Source organism: Oreochromis niloticus, linkage group LG23 (assembly GCF_001858045.2).
Source record: "Oreochromis niloticus isolate F11D_XX linkage group LG23, O_niloticus_UMD_NMBU, whole genome shotgun sequence".
NCBI classification, from domain to species: domain Eukaryota; kingdom Metazoa; phylum Chordata; class Actinopteri; order Cichliformes; family Cichlidae; genus Oreochromis; species Oreochromis niloticus.
The window spans coordinates 417,065-430,401 of NC_031986.2; the positions used below are offsets into that span (position 1 = coordinate 417,065).

General features: G+C 39.4%; 2 protein-coding genes across 5 annotated transcripts in view; one reads left to right on the plus strand and one right to left on the minus strand.

The window, feature by feature from the left end:
• The window catches only part of LOC100704753 (potassium voltage-gated channel subfamily H member 7), an 82,952-nt gene extending 76,706 nt beyond the window's left edge, over positions 1–6,246 (plus strand). For all 4 annotated transcript variants that reach the window (XM_019351259.2, XM_019351260.2, XM_019351261.2 and 1 more), the window contains one exon: positions 304–6,246. In XM_019351259.2, coding sequence (XP_019206804.1) covers positions 304–579 — 276 coding nt within the window. In that variant the 3' untranslated portion in view covers positions 580–6,246. The remainder of the gene's footprint in view (positions 1–303) is intronic.
• Positions 5,499–13,331, minus strand: gca (grancalcin). Its single transcript, XM_003459624.2, has 8 exons — positions 13,165–13,331; positions 12,383–12,592; positions 9,818–9,887; positions 8,494–8,537; positions 8,166–8,313; positions 7,335–7,448; positions 7,070–7,128; positions 5,499–6,332 (listed from the first exon to the last, which is right to left on the minus strand). Exons 1-8 carry the CDS (start codon positions 13,186–13,188, stop codon positions 6,306–6,308), a joined length of 696 nt encoding a protein of 231 aa, XP_003459672.1. The 5' UTR covers positions 13,189–13,331; the 3' UTR covers positions 5,499–6,305.
• Positions 13,332–13,337: the final 6 nt, after the last annotated feature.

Genomic DNA, 13,337 nt, shown 5'->3' on the forward strand with positions numbered 1-13,337 from the left:
GTTTTCATCTCCTGTTATTATAGGTTTTGTATTAAAGGTGAATATTTATGAAAGCAGTGTTGAAATAGTGCGGGAGAGCACCTATATGGAAGGACAAAATTTGCAGTAAAATTGTAATTTGGTATAGTATATTTATTCAAACTAATAAGAAAAGAAGTGAGATAAAGCCTCGGAAAGAACTACCAAAAACCGCCTCTACGTTGACCGGCTGTCAGGGGTTTATGTCATGTGATAGAAAGTCGCTTGCTGTGTGTAGTCTTTCTTTAATTTCTGTGCATTTCCACTGTGCTGTTCCATCCTCAGAGCCCTGGCTCAGAGAGAGCCCTGAACACATCCAAAGAAACCTCCCCAGTCCTTCTCCATGCAGAGACTCATCCCAATGGGGACTTAGCTGGACTGCTTGAGAATAACACCAACACTGAGCAGAGAGACATCTTAGACTCAGCAGAGCAGCAGCACCACCAACATCCACCGAATTTCCCATCAAGCCGGCAAGCCTCTCTACCAGATGTCCCCAGCAGCTCAGGAATGTTGGGACTCCACAGGCCAGTCTCCGACCCGGGGCTTCCAGGGAAGTAGCCCCCACCCCCCACTCCGAACCCTTCGACAATGACTGAAGGTTATTTCTAAAGCTTGACTCAGGGTTTAAGAAAGAGACTAAATATGCAAAGGTTAAAAAAAACTGTAGACTTTCTTCCATTCCTTTCGAGAAAACCCCCTAGCTCCCTGCTCTGTCCCTGCCCCGTGCTCCGATTTAGATGTATAAAATCCATTTATACAGAGGTATTTATACACTATATTACTACCACATGTAAAGTGATCATCTACCATGTACATGTTTGAAATAGAACACTGCCAGCAACTCAAGGCACCTAATGTGCTCTTCCTAAAAGATATGCATGATTTTTTTTTTTTCTCATGTTGTCTTCTGTTGCATGTTCCTCACACACAGTGCAAACCACCATACATTCAGGGGTGGCCTCAGCACGCTCACAGACTGCACACAGACTGTAGCTTTCCACTCTCATTTTCCACCACTCTTCCCTCCTCACAGGAAACAAAGCTACTTGAAACTCTTTCCAAGGCATTTCTAAACTTAGCACAAAAAGCATGGAAATTTGTGTTTGGTCGATTATTTCTTTGTTGTAATAATCCTTCTTGCTAATAAATGTTATACTGTTGGAAAGCTTGTTTGTTTCCCCTTAAATAGTGCCACATTTGTAAGGAAAATGCATTTGTGGGTTGAGCAGCAGTGTTAAGTATGTGTTAAGTATGTGGGTTGAAACTATGAAAAACATGCCAAACCAGCTTATCTATTGACTTGTTTGGTGTTGTTTATTGAATTAAATGACTGAAGTCTGAAGAAACAAGAAATATTTGCAATTTGTTAATTATAAAACAGGGGCCTCACCTTCCACCTCCTCCTCATCCTAGTCACCAGCTTGGTAGCACAGTGCTGCGTGCTGGTGCCCCATTTTACAACCACCATTTGACCCAAGTCAGCCAATGTGGTTGTGTTGGTCACAGAATAAGCTGTTTGGCAATCACATACTTAACTTTGCTGCTCAACCCACAAATGCATTTTCCTTACAAATGTGGCACCATTTAAGGGGAAATAAACAAGCTTTCCAACAGTATGACATTTATGGACAAGAATCATTGATACAACCAACCAAACACAAACTTCCTTACTTTTTGTGCTAAGTTTATATTTCACTCCACAGCTTTCAAGCTCCAAATGAATTGGTGCAATCACATATTGGCAAGGAAAGCTGTCTGTATGTTTAGCGTGCCTAATGTACACCACATTGCCATGACATATGAAAAACCAGTTCTTATTCAGCTCCTATTACAGGATGTAATATTGAAGTGTGTAGAGGCTGCATGGATGTCCCATAGCACAATGACAACTTTGTCAATCTTTGAAAGCAATAATGATGTAACGATGAGGAGCCACAGTGGATTTTCTGGTATGTTTCTAGAGTTAAATACATTCTGGAACTAATTATCTATAAGCTGAAGAACATAGCGTTTGTGCTGTGGATGAATTTACTTGTATAGAGCAAACCTGATGTAAAGCTTCACACATTTTAGCTCACTTTAATTATTAGAAACAAACAAAAAAAATTAAGACCACAACATGGAGATGATTAACACCGTGAGGAAGTCAAAAACGTGAAGGACGTTTATGTCAAGGCTGTTTGGACAAGTTTGTTTTTTGTTTTGTTTTTTTCCTGTGATGGTTTACAGTGTGAAGCACAGCTTGCTGTCTGGTTGTCCTATTCTGTTTTGGTAGTGATCAACGAGACACTGATAAAAGTCAGCATGAATCTTTGATGGCTGTTTGTGACAGAAAGTTCACAACATGTATTGTTTTTTCCAGTCTTTTCAGGATAATTCACCAACAGGAACTTTTCCAAAACCTTCCTGTAGCTTATTAAGCTAGTCCATTTAAAAAAAACACACAAATCCAACTTTTACCAGTAGCCAAATATATAAACCATGAATATGCATGAAAAAGCTGGACAAAGGATGAGTCAAACACACTTCAGAACATGCGTACACGTGTTTTTCTCAGAGTAAGTCAAGTTTGACATGCTGACGTGGAGATCAGTAATAATATGAGGGAAATAAAACAAAGTGTCTTGGAGCTTAAATTTCTTATTATTTAATCATTATCACACTGTAGAAAACAGTGGGTGGAGATTGTGGCGTGACCAAAATTACTGCAACCTTGGGATCTTATTGCTTCTTAAATAGTTGTTTCGAAGATGGGGACCAGGTCTGTGACCACTACTGCAGTTATCTGTGAGGAATTGCAATTGCAATTAGTCAAAACTGCTAATCTATTAGCATCTAGATGCACAGAAATTAAATAGAAATTCACGTTAGCTATATAGATTCAGAGTCCAGCCAGAACCTTATATATTTAAAACAGAAATTCCTCCACAAATTGTTTTTGCAATATAGCAGAATAACTGCAAAATGACAGGCTCTGATACAGGAATATAACCAGTATACAACTAGCAGCAACCAGTTGAATCAAGTGGGCTGTTGCAGAGACTCATCACAGGAGAGTTGCCCTTATTGACACGTTGCCTCATTGCAACATGTTTGTAGTCCGACTTTATTCCTAAATTAGATAGCAATTATATGCAAACCTTTGCCAATTTGTGTGAGAGGATCAGTCCAAGTTTCCTGTTTGGAGACGGGCCATTGCCCTATTTGAAGCTTGAGGGTGCTTCACGATTCAGTGCAATCACAGGGCAACCAATGTTGTTGCCGTATTTCCACTCTAGTGTGACTGAGCCACACTAAATCTGGTAAATGCTTTTGATTTGTGGGAGCTATAATTAACAATAATAATAGTGTGTAGTGGTTATACATAAGGATGGGGTTTATTGGAGGACCTTATTGATGCCTTGGTATTCGTATTTTTTTTTTTTAACCCCTGCACCTGCTGCCCTTTGCTTTACACATACAGAGCTCTTGCTTCTGCTGCCCCCCCTCCCCCATATTCACTAGTTTTTGATCTGTTTCTGATTCTAGAACTGAGACCAACAGAACACAGTTCCCACTAGTGTGGGAAGTTGTGTTTCACACAAGTTCCATAGTTTTTGTATGCAAAAGATCAGTAACAGGATTGGCTAAATCCATTCATGGTTAAAGAAGGTAATTTTCCTAATACACATGCCCGGTTCATACAAGAAGAAAAGAATATGTGAGAATATGTGTACACATTTCAGTTTTTGTGCACACATACAGGATTTATTATTATTATCTGTATCTGGATACATCAGATAAAGTGGACTTTGCGTTTACACCTCCTATTAAAATTCATCTTAACTTGGTATTATTCTTTCAAACGAAGAGCTCCACTTGTCATTTTGTCACAGAAAAATAATGTTTTAGTAATAATTAAAAACTCAAACTGATTTCCTTGACATAAAAGTCCAAGTGTTTGAGAATGAGACTGCTTGAGAGGAACCAGCGTCCCAAATCCTCTTGAAAGCTGGAAGGAACTGCTGGAGGTTAGTTTCATTCAGTTGCCTGCTTTACGTCTTCCATTATCCTCCTAAAATAACATCGTGCCTGTGTGAACATTAACAAAGCACGATGATTAAAAATCATCTTAAACAAGGTTTATTTCATGTTTTCGGCTGAGGACAGAGCTCAGCCTCCAAACGGCCTTACCTTTATTCGCCTGCTCTAGCCTTTACAAACATCAGTCCGACACACCAAAAACCTGCTTCTCCACAAATGTAAATGTACCAAACCATTTTACATTAGACTGCATGATGAGAATTAGTCCTTTTAATTTTCTAACTACATAAAAGTCCAGCACAAGCTCGTGTATTGCATGGAGACTGCACTTGAAACAATTATAAAAAGGTCTGCGTGACACATATTGATATGTAATTACAGCACATGACTCATCCGCAGAGACTTGGAAATAACAGTTACATCTATTTTTCTAAAACAAAGTATTAATTTGCCATTATTTTTCTATGTACCTTGTTTGTTTCCAAAAGCCCTGCTCTCTGTTGGAATGCTGTGGACTACTGCTGGGACGATGATGATGATTAATGTCATGCGTAGCCTCTCAATGTAGCAAGCAGAGATGGGCAACACTGAAGGCAATGTGTTGCACAGAGTTTGTTTTGTTTTTTTCCACATTGATTTGCTGATTTTTACTGGGACCTTTCCCTCTGATCATTCAGTATGTTGAAACAAGCAAGTTCAAACCCAGAACTTCGCTGTTCTCTGAAGAGAGCCTGGCTTGCATTTGATCCTTTGACTCCACACCCCTCGATAATACATGTAGACGTGATCAAAAGCTTGGTGAGATGTGAGAGAAATGATGAAATCAGATTTGTCCTTCCAGAAGAACCAAGCAGTGAGAGAATACACGATTAACATGGGTGAGATTAAAGATCTTTACAGGATGATAAAAATGTTTCCTGCCGTTTTTGGATAGGATAAGCTTTCTTTCTCAAGCACATGTGTAGTCGTACTAGTACTTGACATGTCCAACACCTGAAGAGGCATCTAATGAACTTTCTTGGGATTTGCAGACTTTTGCACAGAGATTAGAAAACTTGCTGTACTCGATATGTCACTTTTTAAATCTAGTGCTGTTCACAATTGTTTTTATGCATTTTTTTAAATGTTTGCCACTGTATTTTATACAATGCAACACTTAACAGCTAATTTGAATGTTTCTGTTAACTATATTTAAAGAAATAAAGTATATTGTGTAAATAGACTTGGGGGGGCGGGGATTCGCAGTTGTATAAATAAATAAACAGAATGCATACTGATTAAAAGTCGCTATTCTGATTTTCCAAAAATTCTGTCAATGGATGAAAGGGAAAAGCTGAAACGTTCCCAGCTGGAAAATCTCAAACACATGAACATTTTTGAACAGACTGCAGATCTCAATCTACTTTTCCAACACAGTCATCACTGACAGGTACACAAATCAGCTCAAAGTCATGTTTGCTTGGTAAATGAAATTTATATGCATCTGGCTTTGTAAATTGTATAAAACAGAGGTATACATCAGGTTGGGCAAATGAGAAAACAGCAGCTGACAAAATCCATTACTGTCAAACATTTAATGTAAAAAGCAAATGAACATGTTTTTTGTAACAGCAATCAATTGTGACTCGTGATGCACTTCCTGTTAGTCCTGCAAAAGGTGTTTGGAGCGTACATTCAGAAAGTCTAATGGCACATCAGAGGATCTTTGTATTCCATCTTTAGATGATTTAGGAGGATTTCCAAAATAGTAGCTTTATAAAATAACTTTTTAACAGCGATACGTTGTTAGCATATCTTACAATTTCTGTTAAAACAGGTGTTTGGTTATTGAATAAAATCTCTTGAAAATCAAAAATACATTTTTTATTTAGGATGAAGTCCAAATCCAAAAAAGTCTTTATGATGAAACTCTTTGAAGCCTCTACATGCAGATTTTATGAGATTACATTTTTTTTAGTAAACTTTAAGATTATAATATTTGTGCCCTTATTTTGAAAGACAAACATTTCTATTACAGGCTTTAAAATATTGCCCTTCAATGCTGATTTATAATTTGTGTGTACATCTTCAGCACACCCCTGTGTAAAATACACAATTAATGCATTATAGTGAGCATTACAAGCAGTGGGTGAATTTCCTGTTGCCGCACAGTCTTAAGTATACTGGCCTTCCCTTGCATTCCCGTGAGACAATAATCCAGAATTAGGTTCTGATTGGCACACAAACAGCTTGCCCTCATGGTTTGGGACAGACGACAGCACTTAGATGGCCATTGTGCACAGGATAAACTGTCAACAAGAGGGGGAAGAGTGGTAAATTTGGTCATCCACAGCAGCTCAACAGGAAATGCTTTTTAAAGCTAACGCGAGATGCTAGCAAACCCCCAACTGCTGCAGGATCCCACAGCTTGCAATCACGTCCTGGGCCCTCTGCACAGCACACCGTGCTTGCGTTTGTCATGCTGAGAACATTTCACACCGTGGGTGTACAGGTGTGCAAGGGCAAAACCTCTATGATAGTTTCTTGGAGCCCTGTCAGTGCAACGGAAAAGCTCCAGTGCGATAAAGGGTATAAGTGAGGAGGGGACTATCACTCTAGTTCTTAAGTTTTCTACACGTTGCTTGAAAGAAGTGCATATGAAAAAGCAAGTCAGATATACTGAGATCAGGTTTAAATTGATCTTTAACCTCGTAACTTTCTACTGTTAAGTTTACATTGTGCTGATGTAAGAATAGTGCACTAAACTCACACCCTCAACACAACCAATGCAAAATGTCTATAATGCTGTCCAAATCCTGCCTATTCATGTCTGCAAAGGGCTTAACTCGGACTGTGATATGGCCGTGACTGGTGATTAGGACAGGAAAATAAATAAATAAAATAAAATAGAGTAACACTGGAGAAATCTTTTTTTTTTCCTGCATGGGTAACACAGGTGTTTGGAACACCACAAACACAACAACCAGGGGATCTAAGCAGATTTGGGCAGAGCTAAATTGGAACACTGGACATATAAAATACTTACATCATCATATTGGAAGGTGACAGATCCCTGTTGCATGACATCTCTCCGCCTGAAGTTGTCTGTAAAAGGCAGAGTAAGATCAGGGTCACGATTTCAAAAAAAATCATTTCTTGCTGCTTCGTGAATCACACGTAAGGATGGAGCAAAGTGGAACGTCGCAGCACGCTACAGCGAACAGCAGGGGAATACAGGTGAAATGAAAGCTATGTCTGCGTTTGCAATGGCTGATCACTGAACATGTCAGACCTCGTCTGTCTTCTCATACCTGTGAGAGCTCGGAGTTTCACACAGCAGGCCACATAGTCATCGAAGAAGATCCTGCCCCCTTTGTTGTATCGCTTGAGAATAGCATTCAGGGCCTGTGGACTGATGCGGTAGCCTGTAAAAAAAAAAAAAGGGGGGGGGGTTTACAATATCAGGCTCATCATTCCTGTCAATCTGCTGATCAAAAGTTGTGTCACTGTGAAATAATCTACTGGATCTGAAATCACAAGAACGCTCCTATGAGCAAAATAAAGCTCAATATTTTATTCTCTAATCACAGTGGAAACAAGTGCTTCACTGCTGTCTTTTGCAAGCAAGCTGCAAAGCACTTCATAGACAGATAGATAGAGATAAATACATTTTTTTTACAATAATTGAAAGATTTAATAATGATAAAAACCAGTATCACCAGCATTTCGTGGTACTGTGTCTCAAGATCAAGGCCTGCCGTTATGGAATCGTCTGTTTATAGCATTAATCCGTGGCTTTATAAGTCATATTGCCTGTACTTTATTCTCTACAGTTTAAAAGCTTTATCCACTTTACATTCATAAATATGGCCAATTTAGAAATGCCAATTAACCTTAAATGCCTGTCTTTGCACTGTCCAAGGAAGTCGGAGTACCCAGATAAACCTACACTGGCACAGGGAGAACATGCAGACTCCAAGCAGAGAAGCCTGGAGGCTGGAGCCCAGTACCTTCTCACTGTGAGGGCCAAGTGGTAACTCCAGTAAAACCCAGTCACATATTATTAGGTCTAATTAAGTGTCACTAAATTAAAGATGATATTAACCATCAAGTATCTGATGCTGAAATGTTAGGACTCTTACCCATGGCGCTGATAGCCTGAGTCATCTCGTGAGGTTCTACAGTTCCACTCCGATCCTGGTCAAACATCATGAAGTTCTGCTTCCAGCCATTGAGAGCTGAAAACAGCTCCTTAAACTCACTGAAACCCATCTTGCCCGTGAAGTCTCTCTGGTGACAGGTTGGTTAAGATTTAAGCGCAGATATGAGGACAGTAATTGCTGTAACAAAGCAAAGGTTGTGTCACGCCTGCTATATATCTGAGGAATTTGACCTGAAAAGTTTGATTAGGATATGACGAGCAGCATATTGTAGCTACTTAGACCAAAGATACTGTACAAAAAAGGATACATCTAGCATTGCAATCATGATCCTGCATGTGTCCAGGCTGAAGGCTGTAAAGATAATAGACATGTCAGAAATTACTTGAGGCAACATTTTTATTTTCATTTTAAAGATAACACAAGAGTACTGCCTGGTGGTTGAAAGCAGCTTTCAGAGCTAATACCATACTCAAAGCATCCCAAGATAACGTCTGGTTTTAGGAAGCTCCTAAAAGAAGTTCCATTTGACTCCAAATCTTATGACTACTACAAGGTTTCTCAATAAAGCTCTAAACTAGTATTTGCTCCTGTGAAAAAGCTGGTGGTGATATAGATTACTTGTTAGCTCACAACAAAGACTGCTGCAGATAATTTACTTGCTGAATCACTGTTTTAAACCTGTTAACCAATCACTACAGATACAGTAGCTGTGTCCAAAATCACTCATCTGTTCAGTCATTCACTACCTTCTTTATAATAGACAGTCAACAGTCCAATGAGCAATAGACCAATGGCTATGAAGATCAAATGCAACATGCCATACTCCAAAAATGGCAGAACTGTACAGCTTCAGAATCTCCTAAGTCAAATATTAGAGCCAACAGAAGGTTTTCATAAACGTGACTTTTCTGTAAAGATGTATTTTTTACGACCAAACTTTCACATGTGCAGTTACATTCTTGCAACGTGTGTTAACCTCATCCTTCCTCTTAACTCTGCGGGGTGTTTCAATAACTGTTTGGGCCTTTCACTTCTCTCTTGGAGCTCAGCACTGTGTGGAACTACATGTATAAACATGTGAGAGCTGCCCTATTAGGGATAAGGGGGCGGGCCAGAGGACGGCTTTAGGAAGTTATTACTGTTGGTTATTCCAGCAGGTTTCATGATGTGAAGTAATCTCGGGAAAGTCGCTAACGTGTTTTTGTCCTTTTTGCTCATACTTATTGTGCACATGTGTCTGAATGTTTGGTTTTGTTGATTAATTTGATATGCCATCAACCTGCCAGGGAAAACCTGGCATATTAATTGCTAATTAAGTCACTGTCCCTTTTAAATACACATAAACATAGATGCTTATTAATGATATGCATTGAACAGTCCACAAACATTTTATAAAAGCCAAGCTGTAACAGTGAAAATTCCTCAGTTTCTCAATAAAAATTGCTCTCAGCAACAAATCTTTAAAGGGCCCACTTAGCTGCAACTTTTAGCTCAATATTGAAGATATAAACTGCCCTGCAAAATTAAAACAATTTTCAATTTTAAAAATTCGTTCAACTTTACTAAGCACTGTAAAACTGTTACAATTCAAGCATCGACCTCTTTAGTTAAAGAGAAAGCAGTAAACTTACGACTGTAGCTGCCAGTAAAACCAGCTTGAGTCAGACATCTCTGGAGTTCCTCTGCATCAATCTCGCCATCCTGTACAGAGCAGGAAGTCACATATTTTTTCACTTAAACTGTAAGAAGTGGTGCGGATGGTTCTGCATTAGGAATTGGATGGTTTCCTAATGTGACAAAGCCAAGGCCTACTACTTTCTTGTTAGTGATCATGATTGGATACAACTGGTAATTTCTCTTTCCTAACAGATTTATTTTAAAAAAGAATTTATTTGACCATTTTAAAAAAACTTTTTGGCAGTCCTTATTGGATTGGCCAATACTTAAAAGAATAGGAAAGTGCATGGAACTCAGTGAAGACCTAAGAAGAATTGCTGATTTACACAAGTTGGAAAGGTCTCTTGGACCTTTCCATTTCTAAACAGATGCAGATTCCAGTATCTGCAATTCAAGTGATCCTGATCCTTCACCGCTGTTCCAAGGTCTGGACGACAAAACAAAGACTGCACTATTAGGCCACAATGACAAGAGATGCAAAGGTGAGACTTCAAACCTAAGAACACTATCAACTGTTAAGCATGATGGTTGTAGCATGATGCTCATTCTTTATGCTGTATACAGTGAGGAACATAAGTATTTGAACACCCTGCAATTTTGCAAGTTCTCCCTCTTAGAAATCATGGAGGGGTCTGAAATTCACATTGTAAGTGCATTCCCACTGTGAGAGACAGCATTTAAAAAAACAATTCAGGAAATCACATTGTATGATTTTTAAAGAATTTATTTGTATTGCACTGATGCACCTAAGTATTTGAACACCTGAGAAAATCAGTGTTCATATTTGGTACAGAAGCCTCTGTTTGCAATTACAGAGGTCAAACCTTTCCTGTAGTTCTTGACCAGGTTTGCACACACTGCAACAGGGATTTTGGCCCACTCATCCACACAGATCTCCTCTAGATCTGTCAGCCCCACAAAATCATGGAGTGTTCAAATACTTATGTTCACTGTACATTGCACAAAGTGGATGGAATAATGAAGAAGGAGAGCTACCTCCAAATTCTTTAACATCACCTCAAATCAACAGCTAAACAGTTGAAACTTGGACACAATTAGGTGTTTCAACAGGACAATCATCCCTAACACACAACAAAATTGGCTCTGTAAGAGATAAAGCTGCCTAACATTGAGCTTCTGGAATGGCCTTCCCAAACACCCAAACTCAACACCATTGAAAATTTGAGGACTATACTTAAGACCCGAGCCTGTGGCAGGAAACCAACCAATTCAAATGAATGCTACCAATAGCTTTATTATTTTGTGTGTTTACTTCTATTTACTGAACTGCCAGCAGCTGTAACAGATGGAAGGTTTATAGACCAGTACGAACTTTACTGGCACTCACTCTTTAAACCTTGCAGCTTACATTAGCTTATAACAAACACTGACTGGGATACCAGAGAAGGACAGGCTGATACTAACAGATATTTTAACTAGAATTGCTTGAAGGAGTGAATGAGGTGACATGTAAGAGTTTACTCTCAGAATTATTAACTATCTGTGACTTATTTCTTCAACCACTTATGCAGGGTGGGTGGCATGGTGATGTAGAGGTTTGCACTGTCACCGCATAGCAAGACAGTTCAAACCATAACTGGGGCCTTTCTGTATAGTTTTCATGTTCTCTCTCTGCCTGTTTGGACACTTATTTAAACTTTAATAATTATCAAAACTTTACATTTGACCTCTGATATGCCTTAGCATCAAAAAGGTTGAAAATGGCATGTAGGCAGGTTAAGAGACTAATATTAGTCCTATATGATTCATTCTTACAGAGGGTCTTGTCTGTGTAGCAGAAAGTAAAGAAAGGAAGAAGATGTGACAGAGGGTAGTGAAAGTGAAGATGAAAAAAAAATGTTAAATTAAAATAATCCACCGTTAACCTTGATACTTTAAAACTCATTTAACCATGAGATTTTGGTAGACTATAGTATGCGACAAATATGAAAAATATGATGACCACAGATCAACAGATATCATAGACTGTTCGACCTGTCGGCCTCAGGCCGCCGTGTCAAGTCTCTGAAGATGAGAACCAGTAGGTTCAAAAACCGTTTCTTCCCACAGGAAATAATACCCCAGAATAAAAACCACTAAACAAAAATAGTTTGAGTGCAATAACTGCAAACATCATTGTGCAAGTGCATGTACACTGTTGTTTTGTAATGTTTCCAATGCAGTTTTTTCTCGAAAACTGAACAACTTTCTGCTCTCGTCTCAGCAAGCCACAACTTCTCAGCTGAGCACACACACTATCAAGCAAAACTTTGTGCTCACACCGTTTTGAACTGGAGGCCAGCAGCCAAGATTTTATGCATTATCTATGCACTGATGACAGAGGGAACTTAAGTTAAGTCAGAGCTCCTTTACTGCTTGATCTCAGCTCCTGACAGCCACGACATCTTGAACATCTGCAGACAGAGCCTGCCTCATTTTTGACCAGAAATATGAAAATGAAATCAAAGCTGCAGGGAAAATGTGACTTTCTTAAAGACTCTGCATGCATCCAAACTCACCTGGCCTGCTATGGCTGTAAAGTATCCCCACATTGGGTCATTTGCAGCTGGAGGTTGGGCACCAAATGTTCCTGGATAGCTTCCATACGGTGCATATCCTCCTTGAGGTGGCCCACCTCCCATCGGACCCCCCATGTTCCCAGGCATGGGACCTCCCATGGGCCCTCCTGGCATTCCTTGTGGTGGCATGCCTGGCATTTGGCCCCCATACTGAGACAGAAAATAGAGAGCAGATTAGTACTGGTATGTAAAACACTGATCAGAGTGCTGATTTGTTTCATACCACAAAACAATTATAACCTGTTCCCCTGCATGTTTAATGTTCTAACAATGAGAAGGTGTCCGCTAAACAAAGTACTGTCAATACGCTACATTTTCAAATACTCTGCGATGCTTGTTTAGATACAGTGTACAGACATAAAGAAAGTCTTTAGCACAGATAATCGTACTTGCTGTAATTTCACAGGTTACTCTATGCCGAGCCTTTTTTCATATACACAGCTGACAGACTGAAGGCGAGCACTGAGGGATTTTTCATCCCGGAAGACATTTTTTCGGGGTATAAAAGTTCATTTACAATCAACAGTGGACGCCAATATAGCTCCTGAATTACGGTAGGTGAAAAGTCACCACATTAGTAATTACTACATGAGTACAGGAACAAATGCAGCACCTCTACAGTCACAACTTAACGAAAAATATTTAAGAGCCTCCAGCAACAGCTAACCCTCCTGCTAAAAACTGTAGCTCGTTTAACAGTGTTTAGTACACAGTTTACTCACTCCGCCGTATCCTGGATAAGCCATTTGGTGAAAAGGAAAGACCCCTGACAAGTTTAATACCTCTAAAATGTTAGTGTGATTTGATACGAGCTACTCTGTAACAACGCTGTAACTTCCGAAGAGCAGTGCATCACATCCGAGCTGCCGAGTTGTCGGAAGTGCCTTGACAGATA

Bases quoted from the DNA above. Each gene is read 5' to 3' on its own strand.
- gca (XM_003459624.2), bottom strand. From the start codon at position 13,188: ATGGCTTATCCAGGATACGGCGGA. The intron at 12,593-13,164 runs GTGAGTAAACTG...TTTCTGTCTCAG, and splicing joins CTTATCCAGGATACGGCGGA to TATGGGGGCCAAATGCCAGG. The intron at 8,314-8,493 runs GTATCCTTTTTT...ACCTGTCACCAG, and splicing joins TCATGATTGCAATGCTAGAT to AGAGACTTCACGGGCAAGAT.